The sequence below is a fragment of the Sphaeramia orbicularis genome, chromosome 7 (assembly GCF_902148855.1).
Source record: "Sphaeramia orbicularis chromosome 7, fSphaOr1.1, whole genome shotgun sequence".
In the NCBI taxonomy this organism is placed as follows: Eukaryota; Metazoa; Chordata; class Actinopteri; order Kurtiformes; family Apogonidae; genus Sphaeramia; species Sphaeramia orbicularis.
This window is the reverse complement of record NC_043963.1, coordinates 10720136-10747911: the sequence shown is the minus strand read 5'-3', so window position 1 is coordinate 10747911 and position 27776 is coordinate 10720136. Positions and strand designations below refer to the sequence as shown.

The window sequence follows — 27776 nt, the reverse complement described above, 5'->3', positions numbered from 1 at the left end:
GAAGAAATGATTAAATTTTGGTGGTGATCGGGGGTGGGGGGGCCCACAGGGGGGGCCACTGATCAGCCTTGGCGGAGGTCTGCGCTCTCCGAGTGCTTCTAGTTTATGTTTGGTTTTTTTTCTTTGATTATTTTTATTTTATTTATTTATATTTATTTTTCAGAAGAAATTTTTCAATCGCATTGTTTTTTTCATGCCTAAAGAGGAATAAAAACACTCAGGAAAAAAATTTTGATTAAGGTTCTCATAATTCGTGCATGAAAGGGTTAACATAATTTTCTCAAACAAAAAGTTTTTTATTTATTTTTTTTTTTTTAATGTATTATCTCCATGAAATTAGTAAAAACTAGTATTAGTGTATGATAAAATGTGAGAAAACATCAGATTAGCTGCATTAAAAATGTTTTTATTTCATAGTTTTCACACAGTATATCACTTTATGATGATGGGTATTAAATATATGTGTCTATGCTTCAAAAATTTAACGCATGGTGTCCAGCTGAGTGGGCATTTTTGTAACTCGAAACATGAAAAATAGATTCATAAAAAAAAAAAAAAAAAAAAAAAAAATCAATTGCATTGTTTTTTTCATGCATAAATAGGAATAAAAACACTCAGGAAAAAAGTCTTGATTAAGGTTCTCATAATTCATGCGTGAAAGGGTTAATTTACTGACGATGGAGATGATCATAAAAGCTCAGATTGAAGTTGAAGTCTACATTTAAAATGCTTCCAGAATAAAAAAAAAATAGTGAAATTTTACCACGTGTGAGTCCCTGATAAAGACAAATCCAGTCCTAAATGCTGATTGGATGAAGTTTCCATGACACAGTTTTGGGTCAAAATATGAAATTCGAGAATTAATGACAAAATGGGTTTAACGCCAAAGGAATATTAGTGTCAGAGCTACCAGATCTATTTCAAAACACTGTCTGCACATGACAATACATTCACTTTACAGGTTCTATCAGTGGAACATTTATAAATCCGTTTTATACATGTACATAAACCAGTATATATGAGTAATAACACTTTATCATACACCTTGAAAACATCAGCAAACCAGCACTTTTGTCATTTGTTTTCCAATTAATCTTATTAAAATACGTAACATTTAGCACATTTAATCTCTGAGGCAGATCATTTCAAAAAAATTGTAAACCAGTGTTAGAACAGAAACAGAGAAAACTGAAGAAAAAGAAAATAATCAATCATTAACTGAACATAAACCCAGTGTGTCCATCCACTGTCATTGATCCAACTCCATTAGTTTTACTGGTTGTTGTAGAAGATGACAGTGTTTCCATGGTAACTACGGAGCTTCTGAACATCCAAATGGGTCATATCTGATGACCATGAAAAGATGAATAACTGTATGTTACACCAATTATTTACATGTATTGATAAGGTTAGAGGATCAACAGGTATTGAACAGTTTAGATCAGTAGATGTTTTTTTGTCGTCGGTGGGTGTTTGGGTCTTTATGGGTTAAATAACTTTGACCCCCCTGTCCTACAGTTTCCAACAGTTTTTCCCTCAAAGTCCCAACAGACGGTTCATTTTGGCGTAAATCCAACTGTTGGTTTCAGTGTACATTCTTCAAATGAGTTTAAAAGGTACAAGAGTTGTTGTCAACATCTCTCGGTTCAAGACTCCATGTGTAGATCCACAGCTGTACGTCGACGTCACGGTGGAACGACATATTCGTTCGTTGGTCGCGGTGTGGATCCTTCTCAAGGCTCCCCCCACTGTGGGTTTGACATCACTGTTGTGCGATTTGTGTGAATTGAGACTGATGCTAAACCACTCTGAAATCCAATTTGCGAGGCCCGATAGAGATGCATCTGTTAAAACTCGATTGAAATCACATTTCAGAGAACCTCACATGTGACCTAAAACTCCACGGTGCTCTGTTTAATAGAATTACACCCAGGACTCACCTCCTACCTCACCTCTGTGCTGTGTTTTTTACTGACTTTATACACTGATATTTTCGTCCATAACATGATTTAAGTTCATCATAAAATTACTTTCTCACCATTTATTTTTTTTTTATTTTGGTGTGACAGAAAAACATCATTTTAATTTAAAAACTCTAAACATGTCACTTCTGTAAGATGACAACATTATGTCAATTTGACCATTAACGTTGTGTTTAACTGAATATTTTCACCATAAATTGCCTACATTTCTCCTTCTTGTTTCTCTTCTCCTTCCTCCTCCTTCTTCTTGTTCTTCTTCTCCTTCCTCCTCCTCCTCCTTCCTGTTTCTCTTCTCCTTCCTACTCCTCCTTGTTCTTCTTCTCCTTCCTCCTCCTCCCCCTTCTTGTTCTTCTTCTCCTTCTTCCTTCTCCTCCTTCTTTTTGTTCTTCTGCATCTCCTCCTCCTCCTTGTTCTTCTCCTCCTTCCTCCTCCTTTTCCTCCTCCTTCTTCTTGTTCTTCTTCTCCTCCTTCCTCCTCCTCCTTCTCCTCCTCCTCCTTCTCCTTCCTCCTTCTCCTCCTTCTTCTTGTTCTTCTTCTCCTCCTTCCTCCTCCTTCTTCTCCTTCCTCCTTCTCCTCCTCCTTGTTCTTCTTGTTCTTCTGCATCTCCTTCTTCTTCTCCTTCTCCTCCTCCTCCTTCCTCCTTCTTCTTGTTCTTCTGCATCTCCTCCTTCTTCTTCTCCTTCCTCCTTCTCCTCCTTCTTGTTCTTCTCCTTCCTCCTTCTCCTCCTCCTTGTTCTTCTGCATCTCCTTCTTCTTCTCCTTCTCCTCCTTCCTCCTTCTCCTCCTTCTTCTTGTTCTTCTGCATGTCCTCCTCCTCTTTCTTCTCCTCCTTCTTCCTCCTCCTCCTTGTTCTTCTTCTTCTCCTCCTCCTGCCCCTCTTCCTCCTCCGCTTTTGTCTTCTTTTTTGTCATTCAGACCTCCTCCTCATTCAGACCTTCTAAACCCATCTGATCCAATCTGGATACGCCCAAAAACACATATGTAGACAATCTGAACGAAGCCCAAATATTGTCATGTTTTTATACTGAAGAGGCTGATTATAAAAGCAGTTTCCATCCTATTTAACCTGCTTTCATGCTTTTTCCCCCCTATTTGTTCCACCTTGCTCATATAAACATATAAGGCGGTGCATCAGACTGTTTTCATGAATCACTCTCCTATTTTTATTCTTCTAATAATTAAACCTCTATAATCACAGCAGAAAATGCCAAACCCTTAAATCTCTGTTTTCCTCCTTCCTCTTCCTCTTGCGACTTCAGATTTATCACTAGACTTTCCCGTCCCATAAACCTCCAGTATCCATCTGTCACTAATTTGATTTCCTTGGCATATTTGGCATTTGGAAGTAATATAGTATTGTTACCGGTGATGCTTCGCCTCCAATAAAACCAACAGTGTTCAAAACCTGACTGCAGATGCTTTTAACAACACCTCTCTCCGGCAGCGCAAAAAAGGAAGAACAAGACATTAAATGTTGCATTCAGAGTGAGTTATTATCCTTATCTGTAAACAGGTGACAGTCACTGGAGCTCCTGGTTGGTATTTGACTGTATAAAGCCGACAGAAGGACGGAAACAGACGTGACAACGGGTAGATTTAAGGCGGAATGAAAGATATTTATGTGTTACGAGTCTGGTAGTAAATTCAGAGAGATGGGTTCAGTTCATTGGCCATTAGACCGAAGAAGTCCAGCTGGAGAAGATGGGAGGGCAACATTCTGCCCTCTTCTAGAATAAAAGTAAATCAGGAAAAAAAAAAAAAAATCACATTCTGCTCATACTTTTAAGGTTGCGAAAGAAAAACAAGACTTAAATCCTTGTCCAATTTTTGGCTGGAGATCGTTACAGTCGACTGGTTTTTAGAGCTTCACTCAGTACAGTAGACGAAACACTATAGAGAACGGACACAGTAAAATAGTACAGAATAGCTCTAAACCATTGGTTGTGTGTCTTGGATTAATCTATACTGTTTAGTTTTGTAAGTTTTTCTTTTGTTCTGTTTTGTTTTGTCTTTGTTTTTGTCTGTTGGGGCCTCTTGCCAGGTCATCATTGCAAATGAGAAGCTGTTCTCAATTGATTTTACCTGGTAAAATGAAGTACTACTAATAAAAAATTTGTCTACTGCACACTCGTTACTTTATTTACCATTATTATTACCCCACCCCACCCCCAAGGGGAGGCAAAGGTTAATGTTTTTGGTTCAGTTTGTTTGTTTGTTAACACTCTAGCAGTAAAATTATTGATTGAATTCATATCAAATTAGGTTTATAGATTGCCAGTGACCCAGAATAGATGTGATTACATTTAGGGAAAAATAGGTAAAAGTTTCCAATTTTTATGAATTTCTTAAATCTTTTTTTTTTTCTCCCATTTACTTATAAAAACATAGATTTTGTTTCAGTTTTCTTCAGACTTTGCACATATATAGATGTAACTGATATGCTGACATCAGCACATGCATAGACGTGATGACATCAGCTGGATCGATGCCAAAATAAGCTACAATATGTGCGAGGGGCGGGGTTTGTTGTACCTGGAACCACTAGTTACTATTTATGTCATTCAGTCACTTTAACAAACATTTATTTATTTATTTATTTATTTATTTATTTATTTATTTATTTATTTAAATCTTCTCTGTATTATCCCGCCCCCTGAAGGGGAAGCAAGGGGTATTTTTTTTGGTTCGGTTTGTTTGTTCGTTAACACCCCATCAGTCAAACTATTTTTGAATTCCTACCAAATTTGGATTATAGATTGCCAGTGACCCAGAATAAATCTCATTGTATTTTCAGAAGGGTAGGTCAAAGTTCACATTTTTTATGAATTTTTAAAATATTTTTTCTTCTGCCATTTACTTCTAATGGGTGAAATTACATGTCTATAAAAACATCCACTTTGTTTCAATTGACTTCAAACCTGGCACATATATCGAGGCACATTAGCAACTAAAACCAAGTTAGTTTAAGTTATAAAATGTTGCATGAAAAGCACTAAAAGCTGCAACTCTCATAGATACTTGCACTACTATGCACTTTTGCACATTTACATCTGTCGTATTGTGATTTTCTGAATGAAAACTGCATATTGTTTACATGAAATCTTAGTGCAACACATTGTCCTTGTCCTTAATTAAAAACAAAAAAAAGAATGCATAAATATATAACTGAAATTAAAACACACTTTTCTAATTTAACCCTATACGCCAAATGTATCACATTTGATACATGAGTTTTGAAGCCCTCTACATGATCAGTGTGATATTTTTTGTCTTGAAAAACCTGATGTATACAATCAGATACATGCAATACACAGATAATCCACCAGGGGGAAGAATTTGTTCACCAGAGGCCTTTCCAGTGACACTACAAGACTGTCATTAATGAGGAACGAGGAAGAACTTTGGCAATTTTGAAAAATTACCAATTTGTTAGACATGTTTGTGTTATATTGTGTTTTTGTTTGTTCAAAAATAATATTTGAGCATTGAGACCCGACGTATCAAATATGATACAAAATTGAAACTCATACATGGAAATTGATATTTGAAAAAAAAAAAAAAATGTTATGGTTGTTCAGAAGGACCAATAAAGGCTCTGGTTTCAAAGAACTGGAATTTTCTGTCAATGGTTTAATGGTTCAGGCTTTACAGGGTTGATGAGAAAAAGTGTTGGTTGAATTCATACCAAATTGGGTTTACAGATTGCCAGTGACCCAGAATAGAACTCATTACATTTTGGGAATAGTTGGTCAAAGTTCAAATTTTTTATGAATTTTTTTAAAGCTTTACTTATAATAGGCAGAATTTCAAATGTCTGTAGCAGTAAAACTATCAGTTGAATTCATACCAAACTGGGTGTATAGATTGCCAGTGACCCAGAATAGATGTGATTACATTTAGGGAAAAATAGGTCAAAGTTTCAAATTTTTATGAATTTTTAAAAATATTTTTTCTTCTCCCATTTACTTATAATGGGCAAAATTTCACATGTCTATAAAAACATAGATTTTGTTTCAATTTTCTTCAAACTTTGCACATATATAGATGTAACTGATATGCTGACATCAGCACAAGCATAGACATGATGACATCAGCTGGATCGATGCCAAAATAAGCTACAATATGTTCGAGGGGTGGGGTTTGTTGTGCTTGGAACCACTTGTTTCTCTATTGTATTTGACGTTTATTGTCTTGTGCTACTGTACATTTGAATTTCCCCTTTGGTAGATCAGCAAAGTATATCTTATTTTATATTACCTTATTGTACCTTGTCTTAAATTTGGGCTATCGGCTTTCTCATGAAGACCTCTCAGCACATTAGCAACTAAAACCAAGTTAATTTAAGTTATAAAATGTATCAAAAGCACTAAAAGCTGCAGCTCTTTTTGCACATTTACATCTGTAGTACTGTGATTTTCTGAATGAAAACTGAGTATTGTTTGCATGTAATCTTCGTGCAACGCATTGTCCTTGTCCTTAATTTAAAAAAAGCAAAAAAAAAACAAAAAAACAACAACAAATGAATGAATACATATATAAGTGAAATTAAAACATGCATTTTTAGCTTAATTTTGTGTTTTTATTGGTGTGTCATTTCGGTGTAGGTCTATTATAATAATCAGGTTCAACCAGAGTCAGATTGTGCATTTCACACCTCAACCTTCAGTGTTGTTCTTAATGACTTAATCCATCTTTTAACCCTTTCATGCATAGTGGTCACTACAGTGGACAGCTGTTCAAGGCTGTTCTCTTGTATATTCATGGATTTTATTGCTTTAGTTCCATATCAGCCGACACAGTGCACGCTCATGCATCATCCCATACACTGCAATTCAAACCATTACAGTAACTTTGCTGTTCTTGATAAACCTGATCTGCACTAATATGTTTGAGTGTAAATCAATAATTTGTTATTATTAGACTATAATTAACAGTTTTTTTTCCCCATGTTATCTCTGTAAAATGAGTAATGACTAAAATGTGAGACATCAGATTAGCTGCATTAAAATGTTATTTCATGGTTTTCACACAGTATATCAGTAAATATGTTTGTTTGCTTCAAAAATTAAATGCATGGTGTCCGGCTGAGTGGACATTTTTGCAACTCCATCAAAATAGGTTCATAAAATTTTCTTCAATTGCATTATATTTGTAATGCTTAGAGGAATAAAAACACAGAGGAAAAAAAAAAAAAATCTTGATTAAGACTCTCATAATTCATGCATGAAAGGGTTAATATCAATAATATAAAAAAATTGGGTTCGACTAACTGTTTTTTTTAATTTTTCATATTAATCTCGTCCAACTACAAAACACTGTCCTTTTTTATTTGTTTCGTTTTCATTTATCCAGTCTAAGTTTGCATCTGTTTCCATATTTATTTGACCACCTTTAGTATTTAAACATCAGATAAACATTAAACCCTGACATTATTTCAACTCCTCTACGCCGTAACATTCTACCTGCCACAACTTCCACGTGTTGGGCACGTCGCTGCAGAGCTTTTAAAAGGCATTAGTGTTGCAGAAAGAACATCTCGCTGTGATAAGTGCTTTGTTTGCATAGCCATTATTGTTTTCTCCTCACAACTGCTTCTTTGTCAAACTAATGATTTCCTTCCCTTTTGTCCGCCAGTCCACAGAGGGAGTTTATGCAGTAAAAACCCACATAAACACAGAAGAAAAAAAAAACAAAACAACAACAACAAACAACAATGCTGACGTCCAATTCAGCAGCGATTCAGTGAAATTTGTCATTTCATTCTAAAAACACACCAAACAGCAGTATCTGGTGGGGACAGCCGGCGTTGTGTCGTGCAGCTCTGACATCCATGTGCTTATTTGGTCTGGCTCTGGCTCTGGCTTGAACCCCCCCCTCGGCTTCCTGCGTAGATGGTACGGTCCATTTAAAAAGGTGCTTGTCATCTCTCAATGCTCTGTGTCCTTTCAACAGTCAGCTGCAGGGAGCACATTTCATAGGAAGCAGCGCTGGCTCTCCAACACACACTCACTCATGCTGTTACCGAACTCTCCGACACACACACACGAGCTCACACCCCTGACATACCCACGCCACACATACACACATATACACACACATATATACACACATATATACACACACTCCCACTTGCAGATCCACATTTCCCCTGAGCCGGCTGCTTCTTTTTTTTAAGGCAAAAGGAAAAGGACAAACTGCTTTAAGGATTTAACTTGGCTTTGTCACTTAAAAAAAAGGGAACTGGAAAAGACAGAAAGAAGAGGATTTTAATCTGGGGGACATATTTGACTTCACTGGAAATGTTCAACTTATCAGCATGACACCTTGTCTGGATACCCTTCTCCTCCTCAGGCAAAAATCCTGAAAATGATGGATGACAACAAGCAGTTGGCCCAGCGCATCGATGGGGCCATCCAGTCGGCCAGCCAGGAGGTGACCAACCTGCGGTCAGAACTGAGCGCCACCAGCCGCAGACTGGCCGAGCTGGGGGCCACCGACTCGTCCGCCGCCGCCACGCTCGAGACCCTCCAGCACAATCACAACGGTAAGAAAGTGGCAAAGTGAGAGAGTGTGTGTGTTTGTGTGTGTGTGCTGAGAAAACCGCCAACATGTGGAGATGAGGTTGATGCAGATGTAACTTGGAAAATGTCTGTAGGAATAAGTGCATTTTTTTTTATCTATCATGGCAAAGCAAATGAGTTGAAAAAAGCCTCTGTCTGTGGGAATAAGTGCATTTTATATATATATATATCATGAGTTGAAAACAGCCTCCGAATGTGGGAATATGTGCATTTTTATATATATATATATATATATCATGAGTTGGAAAAAGCCTCTGAATGTGGGAATAAGTGCATTTTTTAATATATATCATGAGTTGAAAAAAGCCTCCGAATGTGGGAATATGTGCATTTATATATATATATATATATATATATATATATATATATATATATATATATATATATATATATCATGAGTTGGAAAAAGCCTCCGAATGTGGGAATAAGGGCATTTTTTTTATATATCATGAGTTGAAAAAAGCCTCAGAATGTGGGAATGAGTGCATTTTTTTTATATATACATATCATGAGTTGGAAAAAGCCTCCGAATGTGGGAATAAGGGCATTTTTTTTATATATCATGAGTTGAAAAAAGCCTCCGAATGTGGGAATATGTGCATTTTTTTATATATATATCAAGAGTTGGAAAAAGCCTCCGAATATGGGAATATGTGCATTTTTTTTTATATATATATCATGAGTTGGAAAAAGCCTCTGAATGTGGGAATATGTGCATTTTTTTATATATATATCATGAGTTGGAAAAAGCCTCTGAATGTGGGAATAAGTGCATTTTTACATATATGTCATGAGTTGAAAAAAGCCTCCGATTGTGGGAATAAGTGCATTTTTTTATATATATATCATGAGTTGAAAAAAGCCTCTGAATGTGGGAATAAGTGCATTTTTTTATATATATATCATGAGTTGAAAAAAGCCTCCGAATGTGGGAATATGTGCATTTTATGTATATATATATATATATATATATATATATATATATATCATGAGTTGAAAAAAGTCTCTGAATGTGGGAATACGTGCATTTTTTTATATACATATCATGGCAAAGCAAATGAGTTGAAAAAAGCCTCCGAATGTGGGAATGAGTGCATTTTTTTTATATATACATATCATGAGTTGGAAAAAGCCTCCGAATGTGGGAATAAGGGCATTTTTTTTATATATCATGAGTTGAAAAAAGCCTCCGAATGTGGGAATATGTGCATTTTTTTATATATATATCAAGAGTTGGAAAAAGCCTCCGAATATGGGAATATGTGCATTTTTTTATATATATATATATCATGAGTTGGAAAAAGCCTCTGAATGTGGGAATATGTGCATTTTTTTATATATATATCATGAGTTGGAAAAAGCCTCCGAATGTGGGAATATGTGCATTTTTTTATATATATATCATGAGTTGAAAAAAGCCTCTGAATGTGGGAATAAGTGCATTTTTTACATATATGTCATGAGTTGAAAAAAGCCTCCGATTGTGGGAATAAGTGCATTTTTTTATATATATATATCATGAGTTGAAAAAAGTCTCTGAATGTGGGAATACGTGCATTTTTTTATATACATATCATGGCAAAGCAAATGAGTTGAAAAAAGCCTCCGAATGTGGGAATAAGTGCATTTTTTTTATATATATATCATGAGTTGAGTGCATTTTTTTTTATATCATCACAAAGCAAATGGATGAGTTGAACAAAAGAGGTGAGGGGTTTTCTACTGGCTTGTGTCCACTCACTTTCAGTTTCCCCCACAAATCCCCTCTCATGTTGAATAATTAACCTCCTGAACCTTTAAGAGAGAGAGAGAGAGAGAGAGAGAGGGAGGGGTGGGGGTGGGGGGTGGTATGTGTGTGGGGGGGTGTAGTGCTGCACTTTAGTCAGGGCAGAGTGGGTAAAGTTACAACCTCCTTTCACTTTCTGGCACTCAGACGGCGGGTCCATTCGGTTCACCCTTAACTGGGCAATGGATCTGTGTCTCCTGAGGAGGAAGGGGAAAAGGGGGGCTGGTTTTAGGGTTGCCGTGGGTTACTGTTACCGAGAGCTGCTTTGAATGGCTGCCCAATCTGTAGAATGCTGTCCTGTGTATGTATGTGTGAGTGCTGCAGCTGCTCGATGTGGCCTTTCAGACCTCCTTTTACTTCAGTTTGACTTACAGTTGTGGAAAAAATTATTAGACCACCCTTTGTTTTCTTTAATTTCTTGTTCATTTTAATGCCCGGTACAACTAAAGGTACATTTGTTTGGAGAAATGAAATGAATACGACAAAAATAGTTCATAAGAGTTTAATTTCAGAGCTGATATTTATCAATTTTCTGTGTTTTTGTTTTGATAATAACCAAAATCACTTCAGTTCTTGGATCAATATCTATGGCATTGTACTGACAAAAACAGTGCTTTTAGGCATTCCATGTTTTCTTTTCTGTCTGTTTTAGTCACATGATACACACAGGAGTTAGTACTGGATTGCATAATCATTGTTTTTGATGACTTTTGATGGTCTAATCATTTTTTCCGCGACTGCAATACAAAACACTGAGCGTAATTTTAGAATAAATGCAGATAAATCACTTAAGAAAAGTTAAAAATAGAGAAAAAAACAGAAGAATAGTAGAATGTGACCGACTTCTTTACTTTTAGACGACATATTTTTGCTTCAACCTGCAGAAAAGTTATGCTAATGAATCCGCATAGATGCAAAATTGTGCTAAAATAGCATGCGTTCAAATATGAATATGCTTTTAGGCATTCCATGTTTTCTTTTCTGTCTGTTTTAGTCACATGATACACACAGGAGTTAGTACTAGATTGCATAAGCATGGAGCAGCAATAGAAAAAGCTATATCAGCCGTGCAAGGTTCAGGGTCAGGCATATTTTTGAAGTAGCTCTGTTTGTTGCATCGTCATAGAAGCGAATTGATTCTGCTAATAATCCTGCAGTGGCTGAAGTGATCTGCGATCTTTTATTTGTGTGACATTTCAACACTTTGCTTCATATTTCCATCTGATCAGCTGTTTCCATGCACATCCTCTTGGATATTCCCAAAAAGTCTGCAGACAGGTCTGGTCGTAGCAACAGGTGCATGTGGACTGATGAGGAGAGAAAAATATAAGACTCCTCAGTCTCATCCATGAATAAAACCATCAAATCCATTTTTCAGTAAGAAATGTTTACCATTTCCTCTGCTCTTGCACATATAATGAAGCTCATACGTCCACATTATGAAACACTACAGAATCTAGTTTATTGCCAGTTGATGGAAATGCACCAATTTAGCATTTTTGTTGCATTTCAAACACTAACTCTATATTTATATGGACATACAGTCTCGGAAAATATCATTAGCCCATCAAAAGTAATCAGAAACAATGGTTATGTAATCAAGTACTAACTCCTGTGTGTATCATGTGACTAAAACAGACAGAAAAGAAAACATGGAATGCCTAAAAGCACTGTTTTTGTCAGTACAATGCCATAGATATTGATGGAAGAGCTGAAGTGATTTTGGTTATTATCAAGAAAACATAGAAAATGGATAGATATCAGCTCTGAAATTAAACTACTATGAGCTATTTTTGTTGCTATTATTATATTTGTCCACACAAATGTACCTTTAGTTGTACCAGGCATTAAAATGAACAGGAAATTGAAGAAAACAAGGGGTGGTCTAATCATTTTGTAATGAAGCTCATACGTCCACATTCTGAAACACTACAGAATCTAGTTTATTGCCAGTTGATGGAAATGCACCAATTTAGCATTATATGGACGTACAGTCGCGGAAAATATTATTAGACCATCCAAAGTCATCAGAAAGAATGGTTATGCAATCAAGTACTAACTCATGTGTGTATAATGTGACTAAAACAGACAGAAAAGATATGGTTATTATCAAGAAAAACATGGAAAATGGATAGATATCAGCTCTGAAATGAAACTCTCATGAGCTATTTTTGTCGTCATCATTATATTTGTCCAAATAAATGTACCTTTAGTTGTACCAGGCATTAAAATGAACAAGCAACAGAAGACAACAAGGGGTGGTCTAATAATTTTTTCCGTGACTGTAATGAAGCTCATTCGTCCACATTCCGAAACACTATAGAATCGAGTTTATTTACGTCTTGCCAGTTGATGGAAATGCACCAATGTAGCATTTTTGTTGCATTTCAAACACTAACTGTACACTTATATGTACATACAGTCACGGAAAATATTATTAGACCATTAAAAGTCATCAAAAAGAATGGTTATGTAATCAAGTACTAACTCATGTGACAAAAACAGACAGAAAAGATATGGTTATTATCAAGAAAAACATGGAAAATGGATCGATATAAGCTCTGAAATTAAACTACTATGAGCTGCTCTTGTTGCTATTATTATATTTGTCCACACAAATGTACCTTTAGTTGTACCAAGCATTAAAATGAACAGGAAATTGAAGAAAACAACGGGTGGTCTAATCATTTTGTAATGAAGCTCATACGTCCACATTCTGAAACACTACAGGATCTAGTTTATTGCCAGTTGATGGAAATGCACCAATTTAGCATTTTTGTTGCATTTCAAACACTAACTCTACATTTATACGTACATACAGTTGCGGAAAATATAATTGGACCATCAAAAGTCACCAGAAAGAATGGTTATGTAATCAAGTACTAACTCATGTGTGTATAATGTGACTAAAACAGACAGAAAAGATATGGTTATTATCAAGAAAAACATGGAAAATGGATAGATATCAGCTCTGAAATGAAACTACTATGAGCTATTTTTGTTGTTATTATATTTGTCCAAACAAATGCACCTTTAGTTTGACCACGCATTAAAATGAACAAGAAATTGAAGAAAACAAGGGGTGGTCTAATAATTTTTTCCGCGACTAATGAAGCTCATACGTCCACAGTCTGAAACACTATAGAATCGAGTTTATTTATGTCTTGCCACTTGATAGAAATGCACCGATTTAGCATTTTTGTCGCATTTCAAACGCTAACTGTAGATTTTTATGGACATATGTCAGTAGATGTGCGTGCACATGCATGGGCTGGATCCAGAAGCATGTGTGGGTATGTGTCCGTGGAATGTAATATCCTTTTCAACTTGTGGCACACGCGTACTCTTACACTCTTGCTGTTTCCATAGCAGTCAGCTGGTACAGTGATCCGTCTGATAGGATGCGTTCCATCTCGACTTTGGCAGCACTTGGCTTTGAAACCACATATCTTTCACATACTTCCGAGATCAGGCTCAGTGAAAGGTCTGCAGTGTTTCCTCTCTTACATTCACAAGGAAAAAGTGTTGGCTTAGCTTTCCCTTAGACATTACGGTGTCCTTCTGTCCTCGGTTAACCTATGTGGGGCTTTTTTTTTTTAATGTACAGAGGCGGAAAATGAGAAGGCCCGGCAGCATTACACAGCTGGTCAGGAACAGTCCAATCATGTGTCAGCGTTGTTTCCAGCGGACCGCCACTGTGGCTTTTGTTTTTCAGTTATTTCCCTCTGCCTGCTTGTGTACGCCTCGTCGTATCTCTTTAACCCTCGTACACACTCTCCTGCTGTTTCCATAGCAGTGTGTGAGCCGGCATGAGTGACGACAAGCATTCCACCGGGAGGGTTTGAGCGCTGATGTCATTGTCCCTCGTAGCTGCTCCTCTGCTCAGCTGAAATGACGCCTGAGATCTGCATGTTCAGCCACAGAATCACATTCAGCTGCAGAAAATGTTCATACTGCTCACATTTTGTACACATCAGCATCAGAGTCTGGAGGAAAAGATTTCGATACTGGGCTGTTCTTGTTCATGCACTGCAAATTATTAGGTTGTTACCCCAAAAAAGTAGATTTAGACATGTTAGATCAGTGTTTTTCAACCTTTTTAGCCTGGAATTCAAATGGGGTCGCCTGAAATTTCTAGTAATTGATAAAACTTTTTTTTTTAAATTGCTAAGAAAAATATATGGTGAGTTGACAAAGACAATCACAATATATAAAAGACAAACTCTGAGTGTGAAACTGAAGCACTGTGGTTCTGTTTATCCGTCAAATGTTCATTGTGGTCAGTTTCAGATGCTGCAGCTCTTTCATAATTCATAGTTTGAGTTCTTGTTTGTTCAGTATTAATTGTCAGCCTTGTAAATCCAAGCTGGACTGACAGTACATATCCTGACCAAGGAAAATAAAATTCTCCCTTTGTGCAGTAATCTACACCTGGATTTACTGCCTCCGTCCATAATAATATACATTATATAGACTAAATGTAGGGATGTCCGATATTGGCTTTTTTGCCAAAAACCGATATGCCGATATTGTCCAACACTTAATTTCCGATTCCGATATCTACCGATACTGCTGCCAATATATGTGGAATATTAAACTAATTTTAGGTAACATCACATATCTCCTGTCATGGAATTAACACATCATGCCTAATTTTATTGTGATGCCCCATTGGATGCATTCTCAAATGCAACAAGGCTTTCAAAATGTAAACACTGTCTGTGCAAAGAATACATACTTGAACTTAAGTTGTGGAAAAAATACCATATTTATTTATTTTCTCTCCCTCCCTCTGTGAGTCTATTACAGTGTGGCAACTCTACTGTACAATTTTGAAAACTGCACATTTCTTTCAGCTACAAACAATGCTTCATTTACGCGTCGGTAAATGCCAGCGAAATCAAGGCATTATTTTATCGGTTTTAATGATAGGCAAAAAAACCGATAACGATATTCACCGATATTACATTTTTATGCCAATATCGGGCCGATAACATCCCTAACTAAATGTCATCTAAAATTAGCGTTTATTTGCAACATAGCATAGCAAACTATTACATGATCAAAAACAAATGAATTTGAGCAAAAAAAAGAAAAAAAAAAGGTTCCGTTGTGAATGTTTGGGGTCGCCAGAAATTTGGGATGTTAAAATGGGGTCATGAGCCAAAAAAGGTTGGAAACCACTGTGTTAGATCTTTTTTTTTTTTTTTTTCAACTTTTGTTTATTTGCAATTTTGCAGAAATTGGGCAAGACAAACACTGTATTAGTGGTGTGTGATACCGCATATTTTACTCCATATCTGTTTTACCCGTTTGCTGTGTGTTCGTCCCTTGGCTATTTATTGTAAAGTGTTTTTGAGTACTTAGAAAAGCGCTACATAAAATTTGATGTAATTTTTTTTTTCTTTTTTATTCAAATGTTTATTCAGAACAGCAGTCTGGAGGAAAATATTTCGATCCTGCGCTGTTCTTGTTCATGCACTGCAAATTATTAGGTTCTTACCCCAAAAAAGTAGATTTAGACGTGTTAGATCATTTATCTTTTTTTTTTTTTTTTTTTTAACCTTTGTTTATTTGGAGTTTTGCAGAAATTAGACAAGACAAACACTGTATTACTGGTGTGCGATACTGCATATTTTCCCCCATGTCTGTTTTACCCGTTTGCTGTGTGTTCGTCCCTTGGCTGTTTATTGTAAAGCGTCTTTGAGTACTAAGTAAAGATGCAACCGCTTAATCAACTAGGTGCTTGAAGTTAATGCAAAAAGTCCCGATTCGATTAATCAACTTGAATTGATTGAAGGGAGATATTCTATTGCAATTTTCCCAAATTGAAGCTTCTTTGTGCGTCACAATAAGCATCCGTGTGAAACACAACAGTGGAACCAATGTTTAACAGCAGAGAAATAAAGGAAACGAAGCTTTGATTCAGGAGAATTGTGGTTGAATGATTTTTTTTTTATCACTTTGAGTCAATTAATCGGTTGCAGCTGTAGTACTTACAAAAGCACTATATAAAACCGATGTTTTATTATTTTTTTATTCAAATGTTTATTCAAAAAAGTCTCATAAGATATTAGACAGGACATCAATAGTACAAAGTACATTGTTGTCTTTTTTTTTTTTTTTGAGAAGAAAAAAAGGTATCAGTAATGCTCACTGAGAGGGAAAAAAAGTAATATAAGTACATTAAATAAGTATGTATAGAGTGGATAATAATAATGATATTAACAAGCCTGTATATATAGCCAACCACAATTCTAGGAAATAAGACCAAAAAAAAAGCATAAATACATATATGTATACACACAGATTTTCCAGATGTACTGTCTAAAAATAAGTTCTTATATCTCAGTGAAAAGTTACTCTTTAGGTGATGATGTCTTATTTTAAGTGTGATGAGATATTTTGACTAGAAATGAGAAAAATACACTTGGTAAGATTTAGATTTTTGCAGCGTTTGACTAGGTGAAACAGAGGATTCCAGATTTGTGAGAATTTATCAGCAAATGCATAAAGTATCATTCTAATTTTTTCCAATTTGAGGAAATTCAGGACGTCTCTGAGCTAATGTATAAAGGAAGGGGGCTGTGGTGACTTCCATTTAAGGACAAGTAAACTTCTCGCAAGAATGGTCATAACTGCAAGAGAGTTACTTTGGGAAGTGGAAAGGGAAGGTGTCCTGATAAAAATCCCAAATAGGACACTCAAGGGGTTTGGATTAATGTTCATTTGTCTTGTTTAAAGAGTTCATTTCTTATTTAAGTATTCATACGTCTGTAGACATGCTTATTTCTAGATTAAATTATATTAATTCAAGAAATCTTGTCAGGTGAAATTATCTAGCTGCATGGACAGATATTCCATTGGTTTTGAGTACCGTTTCCCTCAGATTTAGTCTTTTTATCTTGTTTTTCGACACCCCTTTTTTGCACTGTGGCATCTCAAAGATTTTCAGCAGCTCACACTTAACTGAAGGCTGATTTCTGTCAGATATAATTGTGAAGAAATAAGTTACTAAGTGCTTTTGAGTGCCCTTTCACAGCTTCAAAAATGACACACTTACTTGCTGATTCCCGTCTTTGTTCGGCCTCTATACTTCTCTCACTTACACTGCATGAGCATGACTATCTTAAAGCGACTAAAAATAGGCTCATTTCTCACTGCCGGTTGACAAGTTTGCCTTTCAGTTTTTTATTTTGTTACAGGCAATGTCACAAACAGGTAAATTCCCCTTGAACCAGGAGGTCTTTCACCTTGCTGTCCTGCTAGAGGTGCATCTTGCAGCACGAATAGAACAAAACGACCATTATGTGTTGTTCCTGACTGTGAAATAATGTACCTGCCTAGAGACAGGCGGCACAGTGGTTCCCAGTCCCAGCTGGACCAGGGTCTTTTTTTTTTTTTTCTGGAGTTTGCATATTTTCCTATATTTCCTCTGGGTTTTCCCTGCTTTCAGAAACATATATGCTAGGTTAATTCACCTGTGAGTGTCCTTGATTAAGGTGCTGGTATAGATTCTGAGTTGCCTTCGGCTGCAGCTCCTGTTCTTTGCATATGTACCAGGATGGGTTAAAAGCACTGATTGCATTGGTATCTAAAACTTTAGACACTTTTGCACCAATGACAAAAACAGATGTTATTTTTTTTTCACTATTTTGAAGGTGATATACTAAATCTTTTCTCAGTCAGTGTAATAAACAGGTAAATTCCCCTTGAACCAGGAGGTCTTTCACCGTGCTGTCCTGCTAGTGTTGGATCTTGCAGCATGAATAGAACAAAATGCGTTGTTCCTGACTATGAAATAATGAGACATATGGCACAGTGGTTAGTACCTCTACCTCACAGCGATTTAAGTCCCAGTTGGACCAGGGTCTTTCCTATGTTTCCTCTGGGTTTTCCCTGCTATCAAAAACATATATGCTACATTAATTCACCTGTGAGTATCCTTGATTCAGGTGCTGGTATAGATCTTGAGTTGCTCTCAGTGGCAGCTAGGGCTGGGTAAAAAAATCGATTTAATCGATCTTAGATCAATTTCGTTTTAGTTTTGCGTAATCGATTAATAGTGGATGAGATCGATTTTTCAGAGCGGGACTGGGAGTACACGGAAGAGCGACCGGCTCCTGTTCGCAAGATGGTCTTGGTCTCACTTGCGACGGCTCTGGCGTGGAAAAGACACCGAGAAAGAGTAGGGAAAACCCCTCTGCTGGAGGTCCTCTGGCCTCAAACTCGAACTCGTAGTGTGAAGGAACTGGCCGCCCGGAGGTTCTCCGAGGTGAGTTGGGGAAGCCGGTCATTGTTGGATTTTTATCTTGGATCCATACTGTCATCTATAGCTGAGTATGGAGTTAAAGGAATAGTAAAGCTACCATGACCGACTGCTACCCCCCGGTACCCCCCCCCGCTCCCTGACCAACAATCATGGAGAACAACGCCCCCCCAGTGAATAGAAGCCACCAGCCATAATGATGACAGAGAAGTCCATTCTGAGCCACTGTAGAAACACGACAATGTTTCTGCTCCATTCATTATTTAAGAGCAGATTCAGCTACTTCCTGCTGAAATGGCGTATTTATTTCCTGTCCAATATCAATATTGATACCAGTATTGTTGTGTTGCATGACTGCACTAGTCAAATAATCAGTGGCAGCTCCTGTTCTTTGCGTGTGTACCAGGATGGGCTAAAGAAAGTGTTTGCAGTCGTATTTCAGTCTTTAGATATTTACATGTAGCATCATTGCATTGTGCCGGAAAGTATATAAACACGTCATGTCTCCTGGAGCTGATTAGTAACTGTGGGTACTTGTAAATTCATTTGTTGAAGATTATACACTTTCACACCAGACAAAAACAGATGTTACTTTTTTCTCTATTGTGAAAGAAATATAACCAGTCTCTTCTTAGTCAATGTCATAAAAATGGTAAATTTCCTTTTAATCAGGAGGTCTTTCACCTTACTGTCCTCTTAGTGTTGGATCTTGCACCACACAGATCAAAACAACATTTTTATCTTGTTCCTGGCTTAAAAAATAATGTTTTTGCTTAGAAACAGATGGCATGGTGGCCCAGTGTTCAGCACCTCTACCTCACAGGGGTTGTGGGTTTGATTACCACTTGAACCAGGGTCTTTATGACTGGAGTTTGAATGTTCTTTGAGTGTCGATGCAGTTTTTCGCTCCCTAAAACATGTATGCTAGGTTCATTCACCTGTGAGTGCTCTTGATTAAGGTACTATAAAGATCTCGATTTACCTTTAGTGGCAGCTACAGCCCCTTGTGTATGGTTTAAATTTCTTTGAATCCACTAAAAATTAACTTTATATATCTACACATGGCATTGTTGCATTGTAGTGGAAAAACATATAAATCAATGTCATGTTTCTCGGAGGTGATAAATACCTGTGACTACTCACAAATCAATTCGTTGCCCATTGTACACATTTACACCGAAGACAAAAACAAACGTTTGTGTTTTTTTTTTTTTTCTCTCCACTATGAAAGGGATATGACTGGTCTTTTCTAGTATCACAAAAGTTCCAGCGGCTCACACCTATCCTTGGATCTCTCTGAAGATTGATTTTGTCAGACGTAATTGTGGAGAAATTAGGTGCTAAGTGCTTCTGAGAGCCTTTTTACAACATCAGAAATGACACGCTCATCCTTTTGATGCCGCAGATTCAGGGTGCTGATTCCTGCCTTTGTTTGGCCTGTATATCTATCTCACTGTCATTGTGTCTCTCTCAATAAGTCTTTCTTTTTTGGCATCACACCCACCCACCCACCTTTTGCTGTCTTCTCTCAGCCCCCCTTTCTCTCTTGGTCGCTGTTCCTTAAAAGCCCAGGGTTTATAATAGAAATGGCTGTGGACAGAGGGATTAGGTAATTTATCATTGGTGGCTGTGTTGGGGAGGGAGGTGTGTGCTAAGGGTCATTGGTTCATTGCACAGCCTGCAGTGTGGGAGTCCTGGGGGAAGCAGTGCTGTGGGGGTGGGGGGGGGGGTACCTGGCACTTTACTACCAGCAGCACTATAACCTTGCTAGCAGCCTAGCTTACCATAATTGCATTTCTGCCGCCTAGGGGTTTGCATTTGCATGTTACATTTATAACAGCTTGTTCCAAAGATATGAATAAATGGGAGTCATTCATTCGTGTTGTGTTTTGGTGGTCCGCGGACGGGTATTGTTTTTCACACACGTTAAAAACCTGCAGCCTCCACATTTTCCCATTCTACACCTTGTTTAGCCTCGGAGTTCACTACTATTCTCACGGGGTTGTTCATGTACTTTCCCCTGGCCTTAAATGGACTACATTTAACTTTGTTGTGGTGCTGTGGGCCGGATTATATAAAGAAATGCTGAGCAGTAAGAAGAAGATTTTTTTGTGAAACTCGATGGAGGGGTCAGGTAAAAGTTAAGGACAAACACTTTCACTTTTCATGCAGTTTTCACTTTATTTAACATTATCCGTTTTTGTTTTTTTTTTTTTGGTTTAGAGTTTGTGTGTTTTCAGTATCCCCTGTGAATGAGACCAGAAGGACTCTTGGGAAATATGACTGAGTAAAGTTCAGTGTAGCAGCCAGTTACGTAATAATACTAGATAACTTAATACATAAGTTGGCCCATCAAAAATAGGTATAGTGGATGGTATAGTCCTCATATTCATTCATCAAGGATATGTATGATGCAACACTCTTTCCGTAGTCATGGTTGTAATAGCTTATTACATTATTGGCCAAAAGTTATTGCTTTATTGCCTCAAAGATTTTATTACATTATTGGCAAGTTATTATGTTACTGAGTATATTACAAATTAAAATGCGAGTATAAGTGGCTGAAATTAGTTTCCTTCGGAGGGTGGCCAGGCTCAGCCTTAAAGATAGGGGAAGGAACTCCAGACTAATTTCATGAAATCGCGTTGTATGTCATGCCAGGTCTTATGGCATTTGGTGTGCTATACGTACGCATTTTCATCCTTTCACGTTATTCAACGCCATTTGATTGCGTGTAAATGTACACCGAGACCTAACCCTAACATATCTGTAACCTCTAACCCTAAACCTAACCGCTAATTATCCCTTACCCTAACCCTTACATATCTGTAACCTCTAACCCTAAACCTAACCGCTAATTATCCCTTACCCTAACCCTTACATATCTGTAACCGCTAACCCTAAACCTAACCGCTACTTATCCCTTACCCTAACCCTTACATATCCGCAACCACTATCCCTAAACCTAACCTTACCCTAACCCTAACCTCAAATCGCTAACCCCTAACCCTAACACTAATCGCGCTAATCGCTCATAAAAGCTCATAATGCATACAGATAACACGCCAATTAAATGTGCCATGTTATCTGTACGCAATTCATGATATCATGTTGGAAACTCGGACATCTGGGAGAGACTCAGAGTAGAGCCGCTGCTCCTCCACATCCAGAGGAGTCATTTGAGGTGGTTCAGGTATCTAGTGAGGATGCGTCCCGGATGCTTCCTTGGGGAGTTGTTTCGGGCATGTCAGTCCGGGGGGAGACCTCATGGCCGACCCAGGACACGCTGGAGGGATTATACCTTTCAGCTGGCCTAGGAACACCATGGGATTCCCCTGGAAGAGCTGGTGGAAGTGGCTGGGGAGAGGGCAGTCTGGGCTTCTTTGCTGAGGCTGCTGCCCCCATGACCCGGGTAAGCGGATGAAGACGGTACGGTACAAATTAAAATGGCCAAAATTATTACTGTACTAGCTGTTATTACATTATTGGTGGCTACAGTCCAGTGTAAGTCTATGGGAGGCAGGGACCTTTGAAGGAACATCTAGTGGCTGTTTGTGGTATTACATTGCAAGGCAGGTTTATTTATATAGCATATTTCATGTACAAGACAATTCAAAGTGCTTTATATAAAACATTAACAGCATTACAGCAGGGAAGCTATAAAAAGTGTAGGCATGAGGGAAAAAAAGAAAAGAAAAAACAGATAAATAGATAAAACAGATGAAAGCTAGAAGCTTAAAAGAAACAGTGCAGATCTGAACTGATGAATAAAAACTCTATTCAAATGCAGCTGAGAACAGGTGGGTCTTTAACCTGGATTTAAATAAACTGAGTGTTTCAGCTGATCTGAGGCTTTCTGGAAGTTTGTACAAAACATCCATAAATATGTGAACAGAGGTTACCGCTCTCCCAAGTAACTGTTGGGGGGTTTAAATAAAAATATAAACCATGGTCTGCTGCAAATATTTCCATGTGAACTGAGTCAACAGGGTTTTTGAGAATCAGTGCAGTATTACAAAACATAATAATATGCAGTGGTATTGATATTTTCTCAGACTACTTGTGGTCGAAGTCAGAGCAAACATTTTGGACTGAGGTGGATGACATGCAACAAAACAATGTTTATGGGTAGATCTGAACCTCAGATATTGCGGTCACGATGTCTATCCAGGGCCGGTCGAACCCAGACTGTTGCACCGTAAAGGGGGGGTAAACATGACAAATTCAGGGGGTTCAGCATTCCCAGCGGATCCAGTGGATACAGATTAGAAGTTGTGAAAATTTCATGGAAGCTCTGGGAGTCGGACGTTCAAAGCATGTTGAGTTTCACTTTTGGTTTACGCCAGTTATGGCAGTTATGGAATGCACCCCATGCATACCACCCCCCAAGTCCAACAGATACTTTCTTGTAGCAATGGCCCACAATGTTTTCTTTCAGGGGCCCCACAGTTGCTAGTGGCACCCCAGAACCCAGATGACCATGTTTTATGCAAGTTGTTTCTCTTCTTGGCTGAAAAATGATAACAATGTGAACTTAATTGGGTCATAGTGCTAGAAATGTCATTTTTGTGCTTCGTAAAACAGCTTTTAAAACCTTTATGTCAGCTGTTTTTGTGAAATTTCACCCAAAGAAACAGTGACAGGCAGAAGAAAGCAGTGAAAACCGCTGACCTCCGGTGTTTATTTTGCCTTTTTTTTTTTTACTGACTTTACCTGGAACGCTTCTTATACATTGTTGAATGTTCGTGCCTTTCTACGGTGCTTACTTTGGGTCTGAGTCTGAAAAAAAACAATGCTGATGCTGTTATTAATGCAAGTTTTGGCTAAACAAAGGATATTGTTTTTGTTGCTGATGTTAGTCTTACCACCTCTCATGAGGCGCGATAACATTTATTTACTCAGCATTCAGAGGTTGTGAGAGAAGGTCAGCTGTGTTGCATTTAATGACTCATCCATTCATGTAGTTTCAAGAAGTTCGAGCCGAGTGTGTTTGGTCAAGCATTGAAAAGAATATTGACTGCGCCTCTACTTCAACAAACATGGCTTACGTTGTATTTGAAGCTCATCGGAAAGTTTTAACACAGCGCTTGGATAATTATTTGCAATAAAAAGAGATTTAATTCATGATGAGGGATAATACAAACATATATTAATCTTAATGAATGGGGTATTCACAGGCTTGAAGCTATCATTTAGCATGGATTTTCTCAGTCTATGCATCATTAATGACCAGACAAGCCATGCATTTTAAAGTGCTACTAAGACTAAGGTGCTATTCTGTAATTATGTGCAAGGAAAACCTCCATAGCTATTGACGTTATATATTATATTAGACCGGATTAAGGATATCAGGGCTGTAGCTGCTCCTTCACAAATGAAAAGACATGAAGACATGAAAAGATTACTCATGCCTTTTTATCCCAGGATTGAATTAGGCTGAGAATGTTCCTGTAAAGCAGTAGAATTTGCGGATATTGGGTGTTTATATTTGGCTCGACTCCTATTTCAGAAGCGTCCTGTGGCGAGTAGGACGGCCTACACTTTCCTTTGCTCTCCTCACCTGCTGGGTTCGCATCAATGATGTATTATGCCGGGCAATCATCAATACAGGTTTTTGAAAGTGAGATGGAGGTTATCCTTTTCTGCTTTAGATGCCCAACAAAACCTGAGAGGCAGCAGAGGGAGAAGCATTCAGCGCAATTAATACAACATACGAAAAGTCTTATTATTATTATCACCTTTATTTGACCAGGAAAAAAGCTCATTGAGATTAAAAAATCTTTTTCAAGAGTGTCCTGGCCAAGACGGCAGCAGCGGAAGTTACACAAAATGGAAATCACAGTCCTACATCCACACTAATGGTGTCGGACTCTGCATTGTGTTTTTTAAGGACGACACCCGAACATACGACTTTGGAGGAGGTCGCCGTTTATTGTTTTTTCGTTCCTGACAAAAGTGACAAAGATACAAAAACCTCCGGTCAGCGAACCCTGTAAAACATGCCCCTCTCCCATAGAGATCTGGAACAAAAGGGCGAATACATTAAATTATTAAAACAAAATACAGCATACCTGACAAAAGTGACAAAGATACAAAAACCTCTGGTCAGCGACCCCTATAAAACATGCCCCTACACAAACCAAATGATACAGAAATGTGTTTCAGCACATCATAAGCACCTCATACAGATTGAACTGGCCAGTTCATTTAAAAATTAAATTAGCAGAGGCTAAACCAAAAATTTTCTCTGACTGCACGGCTGCTTACCTCTCCCATAGAGATCCGGAGCAAAAGGGAAGAGGTAAAGGCGTGAAAGCTGTAGTTATAGCGAGCAGTGTCACACTGTAAATTACTCATTGGGGAACAGACTCAAATTAAAAGTTCCACATACCGACTCGGAGGCCCATAATGTCAGGTATTAACCAAAAGAAATTAAAATAAAATGAACAGATTTTGTGTAATTATAACAAACAGTACACAATATCATCTACATACCCACATTGCTGCGAAATAATTGACCCTTTTACACATAAACACAATGGAAGTCTGTACTAAAAACAAACTTAAAACTGATAAGAATATACATATAGAACATCACCATGAATTTAAAAGGTACTAAAAGTATAACAACAATGTTCCTTAAAAGCATCTCAAAGCCGAACCCAATTCAGTCAATTAGAAAAACATCTACACCCACATTTGTCCTTTTCCCATTGATTTAAAATGACTTTGAATATATTAAAACAGACCACTTCCTTCAGTTTAATCTCCTTCTTCTGTAGGTTGTTCCAGGCAGTGGGAGCAGAATATTTAAAAGCTTTTTTCCCCAGTTCCGTTCTGACTTTTGGAACCCGCAAAGATAACAGATCCTGGTACCAGAGACTGTATTTATTCAAATCATTCCAACAAACGTAGACCAACAAATATGATGGAAGCAGACCTAGGATACATTTATAAATAAAATAATACCAATGTTTCAGTCTAAGTGTAAAAAGATCTTTAAACTGCAAGTAAAGATCCTAAAAGTGCATCAGTATTAGCAGCCAAATGTAGCAAAGAAAGACCATTAATCAGTTCTTCCCAAACTTTTTCAGCTCAAGACACAAGAAATCAATTTAATGTGTCCTCGGGACCCAATTTTACAGAAATACCAACGTTAAGAGTTTTGGGGTCGGCTCATGCATGTTAAACAGGGGATCCTCACTTTAACACTGTGTCCTGGTTGGAGCACTTAAGTGTTAAAAGCAAGACAAAGATGCCTAAAGTGCTTTAACAGGGTAATTCAATGTCAGGCTGCAAACAAACACCAACAAAGCAATTCAATAGTGAAGTCACAAAATCAGAAATGACTGCAATCATCCCTTAAATCACTGCCTTCAGAGAGAAAATACTGAAAAACATCTATAACAAATCATTTGTCCCTGTGGCCAAAACCCAGTGTTTTTCTTTCTTTCTTTTTTTTTTTTTTTAAATACCCGTCACCACCACCCCTCTTTGGAGGACAAACTTATTTTTAATTACAGCTTGTGTTTAAGTAACAATCTTAACCCTCCGGTATCCCGTCCAGCAAGGCCCTTACTAAGCATCATGTGTGCCTTTTTGGCACACTTGTGGAATAATGTCAAAAAAAATTTCATACAGTTTGTTTTTAATTCTTTTACACTTTTTTTCTATTTCATCAACTTGAGCCGTAAATAAAAATACCAAATACTCAATAATTGTCACATTTTTTACCCTTTAAATGCTGTGTTTGTAATGTAAATAAACCTTTTTTTTTTTAGGATGCAAAAAACACAAAAAAAAAAAAAATCAATATACTACATAAAAAGTGGATCACATATTTTTTTTTTTTTTTTTTTTCATCCTGGCATATGTCAATAATTCACAGCAACATTGGTTAATTTGCATTATTATTTTTGGCGCTAGGTCAAATGTTCAAAAATACTAGCATCTGTCACCAAGTGTGCCAAAATGGCACACCCATAAATCAAACTCTTAAATATTATATGTTGATTTATTTTTCTGCTCTAATTTGATTTTATTTTTGTAAATCAAGGTCAGCCCTAATCATACATATCAAATGGAAGAAATAGTGCATTTTAGGCACACTTGGGGGACAGATGCTAGACTTGTAATTTTCTTTTGTTTACAATGTGCAAATTTTAGTTGGTGGCCAGAATTTTAAAGATCATGAAAAAATGAACAACTTTTGAATTTGAATTCTTGTGAAAAATAATATGAAGTTTTTTAAAATAAGTGCAAAGTGTGCCTAAAAGTCGCACCTGGATACCAGAGGGTTAAACTTTATATTCACATGTTCATCCCAGTAACCCAGTGTTTTTCTACCTTGGGGTCGCCGGAAATTTCTAGTAATTGTTAAAAATAAAAACCAGATTACTAAAAAAAAAAAATATTTTTAATGATTCAATTTATATTTAATTTTAATTCAAGCACCACACACTTTTACTAATAAAAATCCAGTTAAAAAAAATGCATCTGAGAGGGCATACCTTGATTGACCCGATCATGTGATTGTATGTGTTATTACGCTTCAACCTGCCTGGACACAGTCGTAACCAGAAAACTGGACCGAACAGAGAATGGAAAGATTTCTTCACCTGCCTGGCCCCAATAAGACAGAGCAAGAGAAACTGAGAAGCAGACACAAAAAAAGGTGCATTATATACATTATATAGCCTAAATGTTGTCAAAAATTAATGTATGCAGAAATTACCAAAAATAGTCACTTGCCCAATAAAGGGTTAAACTATCTCCATATATATATATATATATATATATATATATATATAATCAGTATAACAGTCTAAACCACAGGTGTCAAACATGCGGCCCGGGGGCCAAATCCAGCCCGCCAAAGGCTCCAATTTGGCCAGTGGGATGAATTTGGGAAATGCAAAAATTACACTGAAGATATTAACGATCAAGGCTGTCAAAATCATTTTGGTCAATTCAATCTAAAGTGGATCAGACCAGTAAAATACTATCATAATAAACTATAAATAATGAAAATCACAATTTTTTTCTTTATTTTAGAGCAAAAAAAAAGGTGAAATTACAGAAAAATGTTTACATTTACAGTCTAGCCTTTTACAAAAAATGGGAATTACCTGAACAAATATGAACAACCTGAAATGTCT

General features: G+C 37.2%; 1 protein-coding gene across 2 annotated transcripts in view; it reads left to right on the top strand.

Annotated features, from left to right (window-relative positions):
* kazna (kazrin, periplakin interacting protein a) overlaps positions 1-27776 on the top strand; it is an 814799-nt gene that overhangs the window by 294001 nt on the left and 493022 nt on the right. For both annotated transcript variants that reach the window (XM_030138578.1, XM_030138577.1), the window contains exon 3: positions 8334-8526. In XM_030138578.1, coding sequence (XP_029994438.1) covers positions 8334-8526 — 193 coding nt within the window. The remainder of the gene's footprint in view (positions 1-8333; positions 8527-27776) is intronic.